The sequence below is a fragment of the Macaca thibetana genome, chromosome 4 (genome assembly GCF_024542745.1).
Source record: "Macaca thibetana thibetana isolate TM-01 chromosome 4, ASM2454274v1, whole genome shotgun sequence".
In the NCBI taxonomy this organism is placed as follows: Eukaryota; Metazoa; Chordata; class Mammalia; order Primates; family Cercopithecidae; genus Macaca; species Macaca thibetana.
Genome location: NC_065581.1, coordinates 155,889,573 through 155,912,100, shown reverse-complemented (window position 1 = coordinate 155,912,100; position 22,528 = coordinate 155,889,573). Strand labels below are relative to the sequence as shown.

Below are 22,528 nucleotides of genomic sequence, written 5' to 3'. Positions count from 1 at the left end.
ATGGCTCACGCCTGAAATCACAGTACTTTGGGAAGCCAGGATAGGAGAATCACCAGAGGCCAGGCGTTTGAGACCAGCATGGGCAACACAGCAAGACCTCATTTCTACAAAAATTTTTAAAATATTAGTTGAGCCTGGTGGTTCATGCCTGTTCCAGCTACTTGGGAGGCTGAGGTGGGAGTATTGCTTGAGCCCAGGAGTTTGAGACTGCAGTGAGCTATGACTGCACCACTGCACTCCAGCCTGGGCAATAAAGCAAGACCTCTATCTCTAAAAATAAAAGACAAAGAAGGAGGAGGAAAGGAGGAGGAGGAAGAGGAAGAAGAAGAAGGAAGAAGGAAGAAGAAAAGAAGTAGAAAAGAAGAAGGAAGAGAAGAAGGAGAAGGAGGAGGAGAGGAAGGGGGAGGAGGAGGAGAAAGGGGGAGGAGGAGGAGAAGGGGGGGGAGGAGGAGGAGAGTGTTAAGGAAGGAGGAAAGAATTGTCAACATGTAAGGCTGAGATGCCAGGGGAACATCTAACTGGAGCCATGCTTCGACAGACTTGGGACTGGAGCTCAGAGTTAAGTCAGGACACAGACAAGGGTCACAGATTGTTACATGAAGCAGTAGTCTTAGGGTGTGGAGCTGAACAGACTCCCCCACAAACCCCTAAGGAGGGAATGTGGTAGATGAGAAGAGAACCAGGTTCGGAACCTCAGGAAACACCAACATTTGAAGATAAGCAAGAGGAGAAGCCAGTGAAGACTGAGAGAGAGCGGTCATGAGGCAGGAACATGGAGAAAGATGATCCTCGAGGAGGGGACAGAGAGGCCAACTGTGATGAACTCTGAGAGAAGATGGTGAATGTCGCATTTCAGCAACGGTACCTCATGAGGGCTCTGGGGACAGAAGTCAGCTTGTGGAAAATGAGAGTCGAGTAAACACCCAAGCACATCTCCTACTTGAACTGCTTTCTACCATCTATAACTGTCACAGCAAGTGTAGAGCTGGAGACCTCTGTGACTCACTCACTTCACACAGACCTGGGCTTTTATTGGACTTTTACTTTGGTTTTTGTTCAGGCGTCTTCATTTTCTTATTACTCGCTTTGTGTTTAGGAGAAAACACTAACATACGTCCTTGGCTCTTTTTTTTCCTTTTAGGCTCTATAAAGAACTGGCATGGGAGATGGGTTTTGAAGAGTTCCATCTGTATCTGAGGCCTGTTCACTTTGAATTTGCATCACACAGGGACAGGGCAGACCAGCCACCTCCTGTCTTTATAACCTCTCTGCTGGAGGACGGTGGTCGGGTAGACAGGTGAGCCTTGAGAGTGTTGAGGTAAAAATAACATGATGGCTGAGTGAATAACCTGTGAAAAATAATTTTTGTCACCATTTGACATGCAAGAACAATCACATTTCTAAGTTCTCTCTTATATTCTATCTGCCATGATGCCAGTTTTTTTCTTCTTTCTTTTTTTAATAAGAGGGAGAAAGTAAGATCTCATTTAAGGGGGACAATTGCATTTAAAAACACCAAGTAACTGAGAAATGAAAGAACCAGAGAACTCAGGTGAGATGAAATCACAGGCTCAGCTGCTTCCCAGGTAGAATATGTGGCTTCCAGGTAGAAAAGGGGGTCAGCATGGGTCTAATGGGGTGAGAGCCATGGATCAGAAGTCCAGGTCTCATCTCTCACTTTCCTTCAGACCAGGAAGATGTCACTGAAGTTTTCAGAGCAGCTGTTTCCTTGAAAGGATAACACAAGGTACAAATATAACATGCAGGCAATATATCAGGCAGCCTCCTTTGTTAGCTAGTGACGGAAGCCAATGCAAACCAGTGAAACTTCTCTCTCATGCCCCATAGGTTCAACCCATTGCTTGAAAGAAAATATCCTTACTAGTAATAGATGGTGAGTCTGCTCAGTCAGGGAAAGGAATCTTTCTTTTGTCCTCACACAATTAACCTTTGATGTGTGGGGAGGAGAAACTGCTGTCTCCCTCTTCTTTCTTTCTCTGCTATCTGCTTTTCCCCACAGGGTCCCACCTCTATCCCTGGAGATTCCTGGTACTGGCTCCATGCCAAGGAAGGAAAAAGGTGACTCCGAGGAGGCAACCAGCACCTTTGTTTTGCTAATGCAGATCTCTGCTCAAAATAGAACTCTGAGTGTTAATATCCTAAATGACTCCACAGAGCAGGGGTAGAATGAGGGGGTTAGGATGATAGAATACAGTATCCCAGGATTTCTCAATTGTAGCACTACTAAACTTTGGGACTGAAGACATCCTTGTTGTGGGGGGCTGTCCTGTGTGTCTTAGATTGATTAGCAACATTTCTGACTTCTACCCACCAGATGCCAGTAGTATCCCAGTACCCCACCCCATACACACTCTTCTATAATCAAAGACGTCCCCAGACATTGCCAAATATCTCCTGGGGGCAAAACCTGCCCCTGCCCTATCCTGTCACACTAGCTAAGCCAAAAACTGAATTTATTGTAAGGATACAGAGATATTCACAGAAGCCAAGGCAGGAAGTATGATCAGGCCTTAGGCGACGCTAGGTCTCCAATTGGAAAAAAAAAAAAAAAACCTATCTGGAGCCAAGCTGTTTTCTGGTCCTTCAAGGGCCTCCTTGGTTGGTGTTTTATATTGCTGTGAAAATAGGGCACCACATTTTTGTTCAGTCAGAATGTACCAATCAGCATAAACTGCCCAAATGCCCTATGGTCTGGCCGATGCTCTGGTCTGTGATTGGTCCTCCAGGTGATGACCTAGAGATGCTGCAAGATAAGGGAGCCTTTTTCATTACCAGGGGAAAGCTTATATATCCAAAGAACTTGTGTACTGAATTCGTATTTATTTTATGTATGTTAATTCCTTAAAGTTGCCACTTTGGAGAGCCATTATAACAACAATATATATAGTCATCCCTTAGTGTCTGTGGGGGATCAGTTCCAAAATCCCCTCAGGTACCAAAATCCAAGGATGCACAAGTTCCTTATATAAAATGGCATAGTATTTGCATAAAACCTATGCGCTCCCTCCCTTATGCTTTAAATCATCTTTAGATTACTTATATCTAATACAATTTAAATGCTATGTAAATAGTCGTTATACTACATTGTTTTTATTTGCATTATTTTTATTTTTGTATTGTTACTTTTTATTGTTTTATGTTTTCAAATATTTTTTATCTGTAATTGGTTGAATCCATGGATGCAGAACCCATAGATATGGAAGGTCAACTGGATCAAATATGAGTATAGTGACTTACATTTTAAAAAGCACATTCATGCATATTATCCCTCTTAATATTTGCCATAACCCTATGAGATAGGTGATACCCCCTTTACAGATGAAGAAAGAAAGATTGATAGATATTAAGTTACTTGACAAAGTCTCATAGTTATGGACAAAGTACTGAGTCTCAAGGTGGAAACATGGCTACAAAGAATATTTAGATAGCTATTGGAACCATAGGAAAGAGAGAGAATTGGACAACATTTAGGGGGTGCTCAAAGGAGTGAGTCAGTGAAGGATCCTAAACAAGTATGGTCAAGAAGGTGAGAAGAGCCACGTGTGGTGGTGCATGTCTGTAGTCCCAGCTACTCAGTAGGCTGAGGTGGGACAGTTGCTTGAGCTCAGGTGTTCAAAGCTGCAGTGAGCTATAATTGTACCACTGCCATTCAGTCTGGGTGACAGAGTAAGATTCTGACTCCAAAAAAAAAAAAAATCACTTGGTACACTTTTGATGCCCAGTTAACTACATATGTACTTCAAATAAATAAAAACATTTTGCTTAAAAAAAAAAAAAAAAAAGAGGAAAAACGGGAGAGAGTAGTGTAATGGTGATCAAGAGAAAATAATTTCCAACACTATGGGGTGGTCACCATAATCAAACTACAGAAAGATCAAGTTCAAAAAGGACAGAAAAGATCCCAGATCTCTTATAGCTTTCAGTGGAAATATCAAGTTTCGTATAAAAGTTGCATTTGCTATTATTACTGACATTTCAGATCTGATCACATGACATCCTGTTCCATCATAATGGTGTCTCTTGATTAGTTGCATATCACATCAAAACAATTTCATATTTTTTGTTGCAGATATTCTCCTACTGCTCTTGTCTTAGCCATCTCTGAGGTGGATGATAACCAAATTGGCAAATTTAGTTTTTACACAAAGGAAGCCATTCTTAAGGTAAACGATTTATTTTTTAAAAACAAATGAAAGTAGAATAAAGCAATTTGCTCACGTATTTCTTTCAGAAGACATAATACTCTATATAAATTTAACCTTCATATATAAGAAAAGCTTCCATGGGCCGGGCGTGGTGGCTCACACCTGTAATCCCAGTACTTTGGAAGGCCAAGGTGGGTAGATCACGAGGTCAGGAGTTCAAGACCAGCCTGGCCAACATGGTGAAATCCCATCTCTACTACAAATACATAAATTAGCCAGGCATGGTGGTGCATGCCTGTAATCCCAGCTACCTGGGAGGCTGAGGCAGGAGAATCGCTTGAACCCAGGAGGTGGAGGTTGCAGTGAATGAAGACTGCACCACTGCACTCCAGCCAGGCAACAGAGTGAGACTCCATCTCAAAAAAAAAGAAAAGAAAAGCTTCCAATTTCTTAAATAATAATAATGGTTGTTTTAGTCCATTTTCTCTTGCTATAACAAAATGCCTGAGACTGGGTAATTTATAAAGAAAAGACGTTGATTTGGTCCATGATTCTGGAGGCTGGAAAGTCCAAGGACATGGTGGCAGCTTCTGGCAAGGGCTTTTGCACTGCATCATAACATGGCAGAAAAGCAGAAGGGCAAGTGATTACATGCAAAAGAGACTACAAGAGCAAGCCAAGCTTGCTTTTATAACATCCTGCTCTCTTGAGAAAGAAATCCACTCCCACGATTATGACATTAATCCATTCATGAGGGCTCTAATCTCATGGCTCAATCACCTTCATAAACTTTTGGGGGACACATTCAAACCATAGTGATGGCCTTGCCTTATTTGATGTGCACATTAGCCTGGTTTGACCCATAGAGACCGCAACACCACTTATAATAACTTCTGTTAGATACTAAAAAAGAAGTTCACGTGTAGTGAACAATCTTTGCATAAGGTTTTAAAAATATACATTTGTTATTGGAGCTTTTATCTGGTCTTTCTAAACCTGGTGCTATTTTTTATCTGCTACTTGGATTTCTTTGCTTCTGTATGTGTATTTTTAAAACATTGATCTAATCTTGGCTTACAGGAGCCTGCCACTGAGCACATGTTTGCTAGTTCATCAGAGCCTATTCATCTTTTCCTGACCATTGGGGAAATCTAATGGTGTCCAGCTATAGAGCAAATCAAGCCTGGAGGCTGCCTTCTTGGAATGAAATGCTGCTTAGGGAGAGACCAGATTCAGTCTTATGGCTGAGTAGCAAGCATCCCAGCTCATTTGGCAGTTTGATTCATATATTTACATGTTGAATAAGTGGTGATCTCAACCCTCAACTCACTTCTTTATGCAAGAAATTCCTAATATTTTTCGTATTTTCTTCCTTTAGCTCTTGTTGCATTCAGGAGTGGAAAATATGCAGGTGACTCTTGCTTGCCAAGCTGCTCAGAAAAATGCTTTGATGGTGGCTGTCCAGCAGGTGTACTTCTATCACACCCCGCAAGGGAGCTGTCCTGCTAATGTCGAGGTAAGCCTGCATGACAGAGAAGCCAGAGGCATGTCATCACTCCCACCAGCTAATGTCAGGCTACCCCTTTCTTCCTTCCTTTTTTCCCTTCTCCCTTTCTCCCTTGCCCCCTAGTTTCTCTTTCCTATCTCTTTATCTTCCTTACTTTCCTTTTTTCCTCCTTTCCTTGTTTCCTGTTTGTGAATCAATGTATGACCAAACCCTTACTGGATTTCTTAATTTTCAGTGGTACTTTTTTCTGTATTTCTTGTTTTTTGGTTATTGAGAAATAATTAATGTGATATAAAACATACCACAGGCTGGGTGTGGTGGCTCACACCTGTAACCGCAGCACTGTGGGAGGCGGAAGTGGGTGGATCACAAGGTCAGGAGATCAATACCATCCTGGCCAATATGATGAAACCCCATCTCTACTAAAATACAAAAAACTAGCCAGGTGTGGTGGCACGTGCCTACAGTCCCAGCTACTTGGGAGGCTGAGGCAGGGGAATTGCTTGAACTCTGAAGGCAGAGGTTGCAGTAAGCTGAGATCATGCCACTGCACTCCAGCCTGGCAACAGAGTGAGACTCTGTCTCAAAACAAACAAACAAATAAACCAAAATCAGATTATAGTATATAATTCAGTGGCTTTTAGTATATTCACAAGATTGTGCAACCATCATCACTATCTAATTCCAAAACATTTTTATCACTCACTCTCAAAAGAAACGTACTCATTAGCAGTTACTTACTTTTTCTCCCTCCCCTCAGTCCCTGGCAACCACTAATGTACTTTCTGTTTCTATAGATTTGCTTATTCTGGACATTTTATATAAATGGAATCATACAACAGGTGACCTTCGGTGTCTGGCTTTTTTCCCTTAGCATAATATTCTCAAAATTTAGCTGTGCTGTAGCATGTATCAGTACTTCATTATTTCATTGCTAAATAATATTTTATTATATGGATATATCACATTTGTTTCTACTTTTTGGCATTAGGAATAGTGCCACTATGAACATTTATGTATAGGGTTTTGTTTTGTTTTGTTTTGTTTTGTTTTGTTTTGTTTGAGATGGAGTCTTGCTCTGTCACCCGTCTTGGAGTGCAATGGCGTGATCTCAGCTCATTGCAACCTCCGCCTCCCGGGTTCAAGCAATTCTCCTGTCTTAGCCTCCCGAGTAGCTGGGACTACAGGTGCATACCATCACGCTTGGCTAATTTTTTGTATTTTCAGTAGAGACAGGGTTTCACCATATTAGCCAGGATGATCTCCATGTCCTGACCTCGTGATCTGCCCACCTCGGCCTCCCAAAGTGCTGGGATTACAGGCATAAGCCAGCAGGCCTGGCCTAGGTATAGATTTTTATGAGGATATATATTTTTTAATTTTCTTGGGTATATACCTAGGAATTGGATTGCTCAGATTATATGGTAACTTTATATTTTACATTTTGAGGAACCGCCAAACTGTTTTTCAAAGTGACTGCACTTTTTACATTCCCATCAGCAATGTATGAGGGTTCCAATGTCTCCACATTTTTGTCAGCACTTGTTATTGCCTTTTTATTTTAGCTGTTCTAGTAGGAGTAAAGTAGTATCTCATTTTGGTTTTGACTTGGATTTCCCCATTTACTAAGACCTTGAGCATCTTTTCATTTGCTTACTTGACCATTTGTATGTCTTCTTTAGAGAAATGTCTATTTAAATCCTTTGCCTTTCTATAAAATTTGATGTTTTGGTTTTTTATTGATGAGTTGTAAGAGTTCTTTATATATTCTGAGTAAAAGTCCCTTATAAGGTATGTGATTTGCAAGTATATTCTACAGATTGTCTTATGATCTCCATTTAACTATTATTTCATTACTTGTTCTTTCGGTGTCATATTTAAGAAACCATTGCCTAATCCAAAGTTATGAAAACACTCATATGTTTTCTTCTAAGAGATTTATGGTTTTAATTCTTACATTTAGGCCTAGGGTCCATTTATACTTAATTGTGCTATATAATGGGAAGTAGGGGTCCAACTTTATTCTTTTCATGTGGCTAATCAGTTTTCTCAGAACCACTTGTTGAAAAGACTCATCTTTCCTCATTAAATTGTCCTGGAACCCTTGCCATAAAAAACACTTGACCATAAATGTAAGAATTTATAACTGGACTCTCAATTCTATTCCATTAATCTAAATGCCTGTTTTTATGCCAGTACTACTATGTTTTGATTACTGTAGCTTTGTAGTAAGTTTGAAATTATGAAGCATAATCCCTCCAATTTTGTTTTTCTTTTTCAAGTTTGCTTTAGCTATTTTGAGTCCCTTGCAATTTCACATGAATTTTAGTGTCATCTTGTCAATTTTGGGGGCTTTAAAAAGAGTACATTAGAATTTTGACAGGGATTGCATCAAACCTATAGATTGAGTAGTATTGCCATTTTATTTTATTTTAGTAGGATTGCCATTTTTACAATATTATGTCTTCCAGTTCTTGAGCATGGCATGTCTTTCTATTTATAGACATACCTTGGAGATATTGTAGGTTTGATTCCAGATGGTTTCATGCCAATTTTTTGGTTTCTGAGTGCATATAAAAGTTACTTTTATATTACACTGTAGACAATTAAGTGTGCAACACCATTTTGTCTTTAAAAAAACCAATGTACATATACCTCAATTTAAAATGCATTATTCACTTGCAGACCAAAGAATATTAAGTTACAAAAAAAGAAAGAGAAAATATATTTTTGCTTAAAAATGCTAATAATCATTTGAGCCTTCAGTGAGTTGTAATCTTTTTGCTGGTAGAGGGTCTTACCTTGATATGGAAGGCTGCTGACTGATCAGAGTGGTGGTTGCTGAAGGTTGGGGGTCAGGGGTCTCTGGCAATTTCTTAAAATAAGACAAAATAAAGTTTTCCACATTAATTGACTCTACTTTTCATGAAAATTTTCTCTTTGGCATGTAATACTGTTGGATAGTATTTACCTACAGTAAAACTTTTTTCAAAATTGAATTTAATTCTCTCAAACTGTGCTTTATCAACTGAGTTTATGTAATATTCTAAATCCTTAGCTGTCATTTCAACAATGTTCACAGCATCTTCACTAGGAGTAGATTCCATCTCAAGAAACCACCTTCTTTCTTAGCTTATCCATAAGAAGTACCTCCTCATCTGTTTAAGTTTTATCACAAGAATGCAGCAATTCAGTTACATCTTCAGGTTCCACTTCTAATTCTAGTTCTCTTGTTATTTCTGCCACATCTGCAGTGACTCCCTCCACTGAAGTCTTGAACTCCTCAAAGTCCTCCATGAGGGTTGGAATTAACTTCTTCCAAACTCCTGTTAACATGGATATTTTGACCTCCTCTCATGAATCATGAATGTTTTTAATGGCATCTAGAATGATAAATCTTCCAGAAGGTTTTCAGTTTACTTTACCCAGATCCATTATGCAGGGGTGTCCAAGCCTTTGGCTTCTCTGGGCCACATTGGAAGAAGAAAAATTGTCATGGGCCACACATAAAATACACTAACACTGACGATAGCTGATGAGCTTTAAAAAAAATCACAAGAAACTCATAATGTTTTAAGAAAGTTTACAAATTTGTGTTGGACTGCATTCAAAGCCATTCTAGGCCTCATGCAGCCCATGGGCCATGGGTTGGACAAACTTGCATTAGAGTAATTACTATCCATGGCAGTTGTAGTCTTGTGAAATGTATTTCTTTCTTTTTTTTTTTTTTTGAGATGGAGTCTTGCTCTGTCACCCAGGCTGGAGTGCAGTTTTTGTGATCTCGGCTCACTGCAAGCTCTGCCTCCCAGGTTCACACCATTCTCCTGCCTCAGCCTCCCGAGTAGCTGGGACTACATGCGCCCACCACCACACCTGACTAACTTTTTGTATTTTTAGTAGAGATGGGGTTTCACCATGTTAGCCAGGATGGTCTTGATCTTCTGACTTCATGATCCACCCACTCAGCCTCCCAAAGTGCTGGAATTACAGACGTGAGCCACCGTGCCCAGCCTGAAATGTATTTCTTAGTAATGACTTCACAATATGACACAGAGACACAAGACATACTCCTTGATCCATGACCTGTAGAATGGATGTTGTGTTAGCAGGCACAACAACATTAATCTCTTTGTATGTTTCCATTAGAGCTCTTGGGCACTGTCAATGCACAGTAATGTTTTGAAAGGAATCTCTTCTTCTGAACAGTGGGTGTCTCAACAGTGGGTTTAAGATCTTCAGTAAACTATGCTGTAAAGAAAGGTGCTGTCATCCAGGCTTTGTTATTCCATTTGTAGAGCACGGGCGGAATAGATTTAGCATAATTTTTAAGGGTCCTAGGATTTGGGGAATGGTAAATGAGCATTTGATTCCACTTCAAGTCACCAATAGCATTCATCTCTAACAAAAGAGTCAACCTGTCCTTCGAAGCTTTGAAGCCAGGCATTGACTTCTCCTCTCTGGCTATAAGAATACCAGATGGCATCTTCTTTCAATGGAAGACTGGTTTGTCTACGTTGAAAATCTATTGTTTAGTGTAGCTACCTCTATCAATTATCTCAGCTAGATATTCTGGATAACTTGCTGCAACTTCTATATCAGCATTTATCACACTTCACCTTGCACTTCTTTGTTATGGAGATGGCTTCTTTCCTTAACCCTCATGAAACAATCTCTTCTAGTTTCAAACTTTTCTCTCATCCTTCATGGAACTGGAGAGAGTTAGGACCTTGCTTTGGATTAGTCTTTGGCTTCAGAGAATTTTGTGGTTGATTTGATCTTCTATCCAGACCACTAAAACTTTCTCCATATCAATAATAAGGCTGTTTTCCTTTCTTATCATTCTTATATGCATTAGAGTAACGCTTTTAATTTCCTTCAAAAACTTTTCCTTTGCTTTCACAACTTCACTGTTTTGCACCAGAGACGTAGTTTTTGGCCTTTTCCAGCTTTTGACATGCCTTCCTTGCTAAGCTTAATCATATTTAGCTTTTGATTGCAAGTGAGAGTCATGTGACTCTTGTTCTCACTTAAACACTTAGAGGCCATTGTAGAGTTATTAATTGGCCTAATTTCAATAGGGTGTCTCAGGGAATAGGGAGATCCGAGGAGAGGGAGGGAAACAGGGGAAAGGCCAGTCGGCGAAGCAGTGAGAACACACACGTTTATTAAGTTCATCTTCTTATATGGTGTGGTTCATGGCACCCCAAAACATTTACAATAGTAACATCAAAGATCGCTGATGTCGGATCACCAAAATAGACATAATAATGAAAAAGTTTGAAATATTGTATGAATTACGAAAATGTGACACAGAGACATGAAGTAAGCATATGCTATTGGTGCCAATAATTTGTTCAATGCAGGGTTGCCACAAATGTTCAACTTGTAAAAAATACAATATCTGCAAAGCATAATAAAGCTAAGTGCAAGAAAATGAGGTATGCCTTTATTTAGGTCTTCTTCAACTTCTTTCAACAATATTTTATAGTCTTCAGGATACAACTTTTATCCTTTTTTGTTATATATTAATTCCAAAATATTTCATTCCTTTTAACATGATTATAAATTGAATTGTTTTTCTTAACTTCATTTTCAGAGTGTTCTCTTATATATATACTAGTTCATTACTAGTATATATACAAAAGTTGACTTTCGTATATTGATCTCGTATCCTGCAATCTTACTAAACCAGTTTATTGGTTCTAGTAATTTACAGGTGTATGTTTGTGTGTATGTATTTGTGTGTGTGTGTGTGGTATTTCTTAGGATTTTCTATATACAAGATTATGTTATCTACAAGTAGAGATAGTTTTGCTTCTTCCTTTTCAATCTTTATGCCTTTTGTTTCTTTTCTTGCCTAATTGCTCTGGCTAGACCCTCCAATACAAGATTGAGTAGAAGTAGTGAAAGTAGATATTATCGTATTATTCGTACTCTGAGGGGGAAAACCTTCGGTCTTTCACCATTAGGTATGATATTAGCATTGGTTTTTCATAGGTACCTTTTATCGGGTTGAGGACATTCCCTTCTATTCTAAGTTTGTTGAATATTTTTATTATAAAGGGATTTTGGATTTTATCTATATATACTTTTTTGTATTTTGTTTTTTTCACTTAACGATATATCTTGGATATCATTCCAAATCAGTTCATAGAGATTTTCCCCTTTTTGCAACTATATACTTCTCTTTTATGTATATACTAGTGAATGTAACTTACATGTAAAATTAAATATGGTTTTAAGAAATCAACTTTCCAGATAGTTTTAAACATTCTTTAAGCCTTGTGGATTCTACTCAGCTCACCACATTAACCCCTTATCACATTTATCTACCTCTATTTACCCATATCTACTCTCTCTGTTTTTTTTTTTTTTTTTTTTTTTTTTTTTCAGAGACAGGGTCTCACTCTGGCACCCAGACTAGAGTGTAGTGGTGTGACCATAGCTCACTACAGCCTCGTATTCCTGGGCTTGATTGATCTTCCCACCTCAGTCTTTCAAGTAGCTGGGACCACAGGTGTGTGCCACCATGTCCTGCCAATTTTTAAATTTTTTCTAGAGATGGGATCTCGCTACATTGCCCAGGCTGGTCTCAAACTCCTGGCCTTGAGCAATCCTCCCTCCCTGGCTTCCCAAAGCAGTGAGATTATAGGCATGAGCCACCATACCTGGCCTGTACTCTTCATATTAATAGGAAAGTACAAATTTATGAGTATGGCAACAATATTGAATGCCAAATACTTCTACTGCCAAATACTCAGTCCCATAGAAATTAACTGAAGTAGAAAATAGGGATAGAGTGAGTTACACAGATTTTTAAAAATACAACCCCCAAAATCTTAATTCAGTGCCTATTGTAAGTTAGGCTCAAAAGATAATACTGAGGTACAGTTCCTGACCTGGACGAACCTCTAGGCTGGTGTGTTTAAGGGGGGTAGGCCCACAAGTGGCTCAAAGACAAAGGCACAGAGAGGTTCAACAAGCTCTACAGAAGGAGATTAAAGGAACGAGAATACACATCTGGGGAAACAGGAAGGGCAGCACAGGGAGGGGGCATTTGGGAAAACCCTGAAGGATGAGTTTTTTGGCAGGCAGAGATGACCAGTTGATCATTCTGAGTGGAGGAAAGACCCTTCAGATACCCAGGCATGGGAGACAGAAAGGGCAAATGGGGACCAGGAAAAAATGAGAAGCCCAACTTGATAACTACCTATGATTTTCATACACAGTTGACATAGAGAATCCTTTACTCAGTCAATTTGATCTTGTAACAAATACCAGTATATAAAACAGATGTAAGTGGGGCTGTTCTGGTTGAAGTGAAGGTTGAGAGCTTCGAAGTCACCTCCTGAGATAAATCCAAGGAGCACATGTTAAAAGATACCGGACAGGAGCACAGGACAGGGGTGGGAGGCGGGAGGCGGGAAAATGACAGCCTGGAAAGACCTGCAGCATGGGGAAGGGTAGGGAGGCATTAGGGTACCAGCCTGGGAAGGTGGGCTAGGACTGTAATGTGGGTGCCCTGAAAGACCCAGCCCAGGTGTCATCTCCCCAGAGAGGCTTTTCCTAGTCTCTCAGATCACTAGTTACTTTATTTTCTACATATAAAATCATTTGTACTTCAATTATGTTTTCCACATTATACTGACTGTGAGGACGACCTGTTGTGTATTTTTTTTTTGTCTTTGTGTCTGCCTAGTAGACAGACACAAAGACAAGTAGGAAATACCATTCATTGAATGATTGCCGAATTCACACTTAATAGAGATTTAAAATGCTGTAGACAGACACAAAGGCAAATAATAAGTACCATTTGTTGAATGATTGCTGAATTCACACTTAAAAGTTTTTGAGCTGAGGAAGGACCTGACCTGGGATTCTCATTAGGAATATTCACTGTGTTTGGCAGGTCGAAGGGGAGAAAGGTAAGTTAGGGAGACCAAAAGGCAAGAAGATGTGAAGTCTTGAGCCATGGGTGCAGCCGTGGGGATGAGCGGGAGGGATGGGTGTGAGCAGGAGTGTTGGAATGCATGCGGCACACAGGCTTGGGGTGAGCTCCCAGACAAGACTGAAGATTCCTACCAGGTTGCCACCCTCAAATGCACACCCTTCACACTTATCTTCCACCTGCTACCATGCTTCCCTCTAGCCTCAGAGTGTGAAGTGTTCCTCTTCCCAGTCAAGTTCAATGCCTCTCACCAACATTCTCAATCCATTTCCTTTTCTGAGGCCTTGACTCATTGGTTATCTTCTTTCCCTTTTGCACTTTCAAGCTTTTCCTCCATTATCTCTTTCCACTTACAAGTACTTCCCACATTCCACTTATGTGCAAGCTAGATTGTTTTCATCCTCTCCAGAAAGCTTAACTGAATCCTATGTGCTTCTCTGGCCAGTACTCTAATTATGACCTTTCTTTTTTATTCAGGTTTATTGAAAGGATGTTCTTTTTTTTTTTTTAATTATACTTTAAGTTCTAGGGTACATGTGCACAACGTGCAGGTTTGTTACATATGTATACATGTGCCATGTTGGTGTGCTGCACCCATTAACTCGTCATTTACATTAGGTATATCTCCTAATGCTATCCCTCCCCCCCACTCCCCACAATAGGCCCCAATGTATGATGTTCCCCTTCCTGTGTCCAAGTGATCTCATTGTTCAATTCCCACCTATGAGTGAGAACATGCGTGTTTGGCTTTCTGTTCTTGTGATAGTTTGCTCAGAATGATGGTTTCCAGCTGCATCCATGTCCCTACAAGGACACGAACTCATCGAAAGGATGTTCTTTAACCGCCTAGCTCTATATCCTTTCATTGTAATGTAGCTTGCTCTTCCACCACACCCTTGAAACTGCTCTCACTAGAGTCAGCAATGACCTCTCAATTGTTAAATCCAGGGAACATTATTCGAGGTTGTATTTGACTACTTTCCTTCATTTAATGCTGTTGACCACTCCTTTGTCCTCGATACTCTTCTTCCTCTGCTTCTGTGACTCCATTCTCTCCTGGATCTCTTCCACGTCTTTGATTCTTCCTTCTTATTTTCCTGGAGTGGGGGACCTCTTCTTCACCCATCTCTAACATGATGGTGTTTTCCTGGATCCTCTTTTTAGAGCTCCTATTCTCCTTTCATATTCTCCCTTGGTGATCTCATCGACTCTTGAGGTTTAAAACCTCCAATATACTGTCAACTTTCAAATCTACATCTCTTCATGGAACCTCTCTCCCAAGCCCCAAACTAGAGTGTCTAAATGCTTCACAGATAGTGTTTGAATATCCCACAAACACCTCAACTCAGTATCAAAAGGCAACTCATTCTTCTCCCATCTAATTCTCCAGTATTTCTATTCTTGGTTAAGGTAGCACCATCTGAGTAGTCAGACAGGGTTTTTTTTGTTTTGTTTTGTTTTTTGAGATGGAGTTTCACTTGTGTCACCCAGGATGGAGTGCAATGGTGCAATATCGGCTTACTGCAACCTCTGCCTCCCAGGTGCAAGTGATTCTCCTGCCTCAGCCTCCCAAGTAGCTGGAATTACAGATGCACGCCATGATGTCTGGCTAATTTTTGTATTTTTAGTAGAGACGGGGTTTCACCATGTCAGCCAGGCTGGTCTTGAACCCCTGACCTCAGGTGATCCGCCTGCCTTGGCCTCCCAAAGTGCTGGGATTACAGGCATGAGCCACCATGCCCAGCCGTCAGACAGGATTAAAATGTGGGTATTGTCCTCAACTCCTCTGACTTTCTTACCTTAGATCAATCAAGCACTACCTCTTGCCAATATCACACTCTACATATTTATTGAATATGGCCACCCTTCTCCATCCCCACTGCCTTAGTTCAAACTCTCATGATCTCACTTGTGTGACTGTAATGACCTTCTAACTGGCCTCCATCCCTCTGGGTCCATGCCTTACACCACTACCTCTGCCCTCAACCATATCTATCCTCCACACAGTGACCAGAGAAACTATACCTCCTTGATTAAACCCCTTCAGTGGCTTCTTGTAGACCAAAGAGCAAAACTCAACCTCCTTAGCTAGGCATGCAAGGCCTTCACTGCCTGACCCCAGCCCTCTATTCTGCCACTTCCCCTGCCCTCTATTTGAAGTATCCTAAGCATTTTGTGCTGTTTCGTGTCTCTCTGCTTCTACTCATATTTCCCAGAAAATTTTAACCTTATTTGACTACATCCCACCCTCCCATGTTATTCTTTTGCCTCCAAGATTCAACTCAGTCATTGTATCTTCTAGGATGTGTTCATGACTCTTTTAACTTGGCTAAAGTGCATTTTGTGACTACTTCATTATAAAATGGTATACTGTGATACACACACACACACACATTGCTTCTCTTACAAGTGTGAAACAAGAGGGCTGATGACATAAGAAGGAATAAATGGTGGAGACAATGAAAGAGTACAGGGGAAGAAAGGGAAGGGAGTAAGAAAGGAAAGAAACAGAGAACAAATTGTGCACTACCACCAAAACCAAAGGAAGAGAACATTTCAAGAAGGAAAAAGTCACCAAAGATGTACAGATGACAAATAAGTATGAAAAGATGTTCAACACTGTTAGTCATTAGCAAAATGCAAACTAAAACCCCATTGAGAAACATCTACATGCCCTTTAGAATGGTTAAAATGTAAAAGACTGACTATCTGAGTGTTGGCAAGGTTGTGGAGGACCTGGGACTCTCACACGCTGCTAGTGGAAATGCAAAATGGTGCAACCACCTTGGAAAACAGTTTGGCAGTTTCTTAAAAAAATTGAACATATACTTACCATATGATCCAGCCATTCCTCTCCTAGGTATTTAACCAAGAGAAATGAAGCACACATCTATACAAAGATTTTTACACAATATGTTTATAGCAGTTTTATTCATAATAGCCAAGAACTGGAAGGAATCCAAATGCCCATCAACAAGTGAATGGATAAACAAATTGTAGTATATCCATACAACAGAATAGTACTACTCAGCAATACAAAGAAATAAAATATTTATGTCCACAATAATATGAAGACAATAAAGAGCACATAATGCATGATTGCATGCATATTAAATTCTAGGAAATGCATTCTCATCTATAGTTGCAGAAAGCCAAGCAGTGGTTGCTTAAGGAAGAGCTAAGGTGGAAAGGGTGCTATGGTCATAATTTGATTGTGATGATGGTTACACAGTTGAGTACATATACCAAAGCTAATCCAATTGAACGCTTTAAATATGTGTCATTTATTGAATGTCAATTATACATCAATAAAGCTATTATTTTTAGAAGAAGAAGAAGGAGGAATCCAATAGATTTGAATATAGAGGGAAAAGTCAGAGAGTAGGGATTAAAATGAGACCACAAAAACTTCTTGCTGATGCTCACAGCAGTTCTGCTAATGAAATCAGGGTGAAAGCTAGAGTGCCAGAGTAAAGGAGCAAGAAGGGGCTGATAGATGTGTAGAAGGAGTGCGTGTTTATTGCTCTCGTATTAGTCTGCTAGGGCTGCCATAACAAAATACCATGGACTAAGTGGTAGGAATTTATTTTGTCCCAGTTCCGGAGGCTGGAGGTCTGAGATCAGGGTGCCAGCATGGTTGTTTTCTGGTGAGGGCTCTCTTTCTGGCTTGTACATGGCTGCTTTACACTGTGTGCTCACACTAAAGGACGGATGGGTGGGAAGCAAGTGAAGGAGAGCCCCGGTGTCTCTTCCTCTTTTATAAGCACAGCACCATGTCAGACTAAGGCCCTACCCTTACGACATCATTTAAACTTTATTACTTCCCAAAGGCCCCATCTCCAAACACTATCACTTTGGGGTTAGAACTTCAACATACAACTTTTGGAGGGACACAAACATGCAGGCCATAGTAGCTCTTTAAGAATTGGGGAAGAAACTTGAAGGGGTAGGAAGATTAAAGAATAAAAAACGAAGTGAACACATTTGTAGGAAGGGACTTGGACAAGAGGAAGCAACTGAGAATAGAGGTGAGTATGAATACTGGGCATGGTTGGAATGGAGAGTGCAGGTGGGGGGTCAGGGAGTTAATGACTTAATTCAGCAGCTTCTGTGGCCCAGGCAGGCAGGAAGCTAGGCGATAGAAATAGGTGGACTCGTCGAGTCCTCTCACAGCCCCATGTGATTGGTGGGGGGGTGGCGTTACCTTCTTTTTCTGGGTGAGGAAACAGGTTTTGAGAGGTTAAGAAAAAGAGACAAGATGAGCAGCTCAGTGTCAGCATCAGGATCTGATTGCAGAGCGTGTGCTTTCTTCCCTCTCCCTTCACTCATGACCTTATAAGACCTCCCTGATCCCCTGAACTACAGATGCTCGTATTTCCAAGAGACTGGGATACCTCAAGGGTCTTCAGAAAAAAAATCTGGTTGAAAACTTTAGATTTTTTTACCTAGGATCTTTTTTCTTTTTCTCCTCATGTCTCCTATGGTAATTCTGCTATGGGTAACTCCTTGTGTCTTTCATTGAAGAATGATCTTTCCTTCAAAGCTTTAACCTTTTTCTTTTAGTTAGTAGTTTAGAAAAATATAAATGAGTTCCATCCATCATGCCCTGCAGCTCCATAGCCAATGGAGCTGGAGTATTGGAAGACATGAACTTCCCTTTTATTTCCCCATTCCTCATTCCTTTCTCCCTCCTTCTCCTCTTTTTCTCCCTCTCCCTTCTCCCTCCCTTCTTTGTCATTATGTTGTGCATGGCGGCATATACAACACCCCTCCCTCTGCCTAGGTGCCCTGTGGGAACTTTTCAGATCTTATAGCCATGAAAACTATTATTGGTATTCCTTGAAAGACCTCTGTACACAGAGCACACTAGCCACTTTGTAGAATGGAGATTTTTTTCTCAGAGCATTTTAGACAACTGCACTTTCTTCTGAAAATAATCACACTAATGCCTCACCTCTTATTTGTGCAAAATGTTATCTCTCCTCCTCCACTCCACTCTTTTCCCTTTCGTCTCCTCTCCTCCTCTTCTCTTCTTTCTACTCCCCTGTCACATGTACCCAGGTCTTTCCTTGCACTGGGGATCAGTTGTGGCTGTGAGATCATTTTACAGCAGTACTTCAGGACTTATTTTATTATTTATTTACTGCCCAACACATTTTATACTTATTTTTTACTTATACAAATTTTTTACTTATTTACTGCCCAACACATTTTATTTACTTTGTTTTAAAATATTTTAGGAAATAAGTTCAAATCTGAGAACTCATGGTGGAATGGGCCCAACCAGAAGAAGACAGTCCAGAATTGTGAATGGTGTAGACGGCTCACTGATAGCCCCAACTCCAAAAGTCCCAGCTGCTCTTACTCATTCTCCAGAAAGATTTCAGGCTACCAAAAGGTACTGTACCTGGTGAGATGGAAGGAGGGATACTGCTTAGAATAACAAAAGTGTCCTCTTTTAAGTCAATTAATAAACAGTATTGGGGGGATTGAAGGAGTCTAAACTCTCGGAGTGACTAGCATCTTATATAAAGACCTTGTACAAATACTGAGAGGGCTCAACTCCTTCCAATATACTCCAGTCAATAAAGGACAGTGAACAGTTCCTCAATTTAACCTCTTCTCTTTTTCCTCCCCTCTTCTCTTTTCTCTTTCACTTCCATTCTTCTCTCTCTGTATATTTTTCAGACTCCAAAGAGTGTATATCACAAGGAAGGCCTTTCCAAATTCTCCAAATCTATTTAAATTGAGAAGCACAGAACTGTCCTCACTTTTTTTTTTTTTTTTTTTTTTGGAGTCTCGCTCTGTCGCCAGGCTGGAGTGTGCAGTGGCGTGTTCTCGGCTCACTGCAACCTGCACCTCCCGGGTTCAAGTGATTCTCCTGCCTCAGCCTCCCAAGTAGCTGGAATAATAGGCAAGCACCACCACGCCCAGCTAAATTTTTTGTATTTTTATTAGAGATGGGGTTTCACCATGTTGGCCAGGATGGTCTCATTCTCCTGACCTCATGATCCGCCAGCCTAGGCCTCCCAAAGTGCTGGGATTATGGGTATGAGCCACCACACCTGGCCTTTTTTTTTTTTTTTTTAAGATGGAGTCTTGCTCTGTCACCCAGGCTGGAAGGCTGGAGAGCAGTGGCCTGATCTCAGTGCACTGCATCCTCTGCCTCCCGTGTTCAAACAATTCTCCTGCCTCAGCCTCCCGAGTAGCTGGGACTACAGGCATGCACCATCACACCTGGCTAATTTTTGTATTTTTAGTAGAGATGGCATTTCACCATCTTGGCCAGGCTGGTCTTGAACTCCTGACTTCAAGTAATCTGCCTGCCTCAGCCTCCCAAAGGGCTGGGATTACAGGCATGAGCCACTGTGCCCAGCCTGTCCTCACTGTTCTAACAAAGATTCTAACATTGCTTAGAATAATAGGATGGTGAATTATTGTCAGAGAAGCATGGCCTCTCCAGAGACATGTCTACAAATCAGAGATGCCCTATTCTGTGTGGATCTCTTTTCACCATGACAGAGAAAGAGAGACATTCATACTCTATAGTATGAATTACTTTGTAATACTCTGTATGATACTCTGTCTGAATATTCTGTAAATCATACTCCGTAGTATGATTAGTCTGAGTATTTTATCGGGGCCTACCAATGACACTCTAATTGAATTCTGGCAAATTTAGAATAAAAAATAATAACAGGCAAAGCAACTCTGCTACTCAAGATGCTGTTAGTCTGACACATGGCCAGAGTTCAAGTGTATTAAAGTCCACATTTCCAATGTGTAGATGGAAGATTTAAGACCAATATGTCAAGTCAAGAGGACCTTGGGAGTTCATTTCAATCTAAATATTCCTACAGTCAAGGCTAGGAGAATGCAAAGGGAGACGGGTAGTACAAACACTGGGCTTAGGACTGAAAAAGGACTGCTGAAGCACGCTTCAGGCACATGGGGTCCCCAAGCAGGATGTGACACATCCGCATCCCTGGTGAATAATCAGAAACACCTGAAGCAGGCAAGAACCATGGAGACACAGCCACCTGCCCTCCTGCTGCAATGCCCGTTATACACATTGTCTTTCTGATTCATATCCACATACCTCCTGCCTTGGGCTCCCATGTTTCTGTTCACTTGTCAGGGCTCCAGAGGCCTTTGTGTCTATTCAACTGGAAAAGGTGGGGCTGCGGGACATGATGCTGAATGCCTTCCTCCTGAGGAAACAAACCATGGCTGACAGAATGAAGAGCCCTGTGAGTGTGTAGTGACAAATGCTGCCTAAAGCCTGGTCCTCTTTTGTATTTAAGCAAATGAAAATTCTTCACTTGGAATCTGTTGATCTGATGCTTTCAACCTATTTGACTAGAACCATTAAAAATATATTGTAAAGAAGTGAAAAGGGAAGTTGAATAAGAAGTAGAAAGGAATCAGTTCAAGTGGATTACAGTCATGCTTTAAAAATGTGTGCATTTTCCCAATGCTGCATTTTTGTTTTGTCACTTTCTAAATGAACTAGTTTCAGCACCTGCACTGGAACGTTCGCCTACTCTTGAGTGACCCACAGGGGTTCGGGGATTAGACAAGGTAAACAATGGCTCTTACCCATCTGGTCACCTGATAACCATCTGGTTATCTTGGTTTTTCAGACACTACCACAATGTTTGTGTTTAAAGGTTTTTATATTAGCCTAATCTATTGAAAAATACTAAAACTAAAAACTTTATTCAGTAAAAAGTCTTCCTTAATTTTGCAAATATCATTTCATTATTAATTTTTTGATGAGAAAATCATTATGGTAATACCTAGTTATTTAGGAGGAAAATGACAAGATTTATAATTGTAGGCTTTCTTCCCTACTTGTGACTTTAAAGGAAAGACTTAAATTTACCTAATCTAGTTCTACAGATGGGATATGACGAGGGCCAGCAATTACTGCTCAGCCATAATAGAAGCAAAGGGTCCCTTCTAATAAGCAATTCTCAAAAAATATTGACCAAGTGGAAAAAAAATAATCCTGACCTTCAGGATTATTCAACTCCTATCAGATCAGAAAGAGCTCAGGCAATATAATTACCTGTATTAATTGTGTGAGGGTCTGGGGACTACTTACTGGCTAATAAGTTAACCTGTTACTGTTCCATGGATGCTGACAGAAGGCATACAAGACTCTTCTGTCAGAGACAGAGAATTTTATTATGCACAGCAGAGTAGGCAATATGATCTTCATGTCTGTGTCAGTCCCACGGGGACAGTGTGGAGGAGCCTACACGCAGGTAGTGGCTTGTGTCACAGTGAAAATCAGTGAGCTTGGGGAACCTACCGCTTTTATAATAAGCCTGCTCTTTTTCCTGGAGGGAGACATTACCTTATCGCTCAAGACTGCTCTCTGCAAACACAACGCTGAGAAATGGTTGTGAGGTAAAGTGTGATCAGAGCCTTGCATCCTCGGCATACTCAGCAAGATGGGTAGGAGCGGGAGAGAGACACAGAGGAGTGCCTCCCAACAAGCTTAACCTAGAAAGAATGTCTCAGCTCTGTAGCCTTTTCCTGCTTGAAAGTTGCTTTAAGTTGGTACACATGTACTAGGGTGGGGAGTTCTTATAGCCAACTGTCTACTAAAAATATCATTCTCCTTTATCACAGGATGAAATTGGAAAAGTCAAGAGAGATGTTATAGTTGAATATTGTCAGAAGTAAGTATAGTACATGTGAATAACACATGCTGATTTCTCTGATTCTGAATGTAATAACTAGCAGTTTTATTGGGTAAAATCAAGTTAAACTGTCCTTTGACATGCATAAAAGCATCGGAAGTGAAGGATAGGGGTCGTTATGAAGGGGTTCATGCCTCTGCCTTCAGGCCATAGCCACCTGACCCAAATGGAAATTTCTTCTTGGTAGAAGTACTCT

General features: G+C 40.6%; 2 protein-coding genes across 7 annotated transcripts in view; one reads left to right on the top strand and one right to left on the bottom strand.

Annotated features, from left to right (window-relative positions):
* The window catches only part of SNX3 (sorting nexin 3), a 1,122,685-nt gene that overhangs the window by 1,029,737 nt on the left and 70,420 nt on the right, over positions 1-22,528 (bottom strand). The window lies entirely within an intron of this gene.
* The window catches only part of LOC126953643 (coiled-coil domain-containing protein 162-like), a 94,725-nt gene that overhangs the window by 2,881 nt on the left and 69,316 nt on the right, over positions 1-22,528 (top strand). The window contains 6 exon segments of the mRNA XM_050789195.1: positions 1,142-1,297; positions 4,091-4,184; positions 5,545-5,682; positions 18,862-19,019; positions 20,760-20,871; positions 22,262-22,311. Coding sequence (XP_050645152.1) covers positions 1,142-1,297; positions 4,091-4,184; positions 5,545-5,682; positions 18,862-19,019; positions 20,760-20,871; positions 22,262-22,311 — 708 coding nt within the window.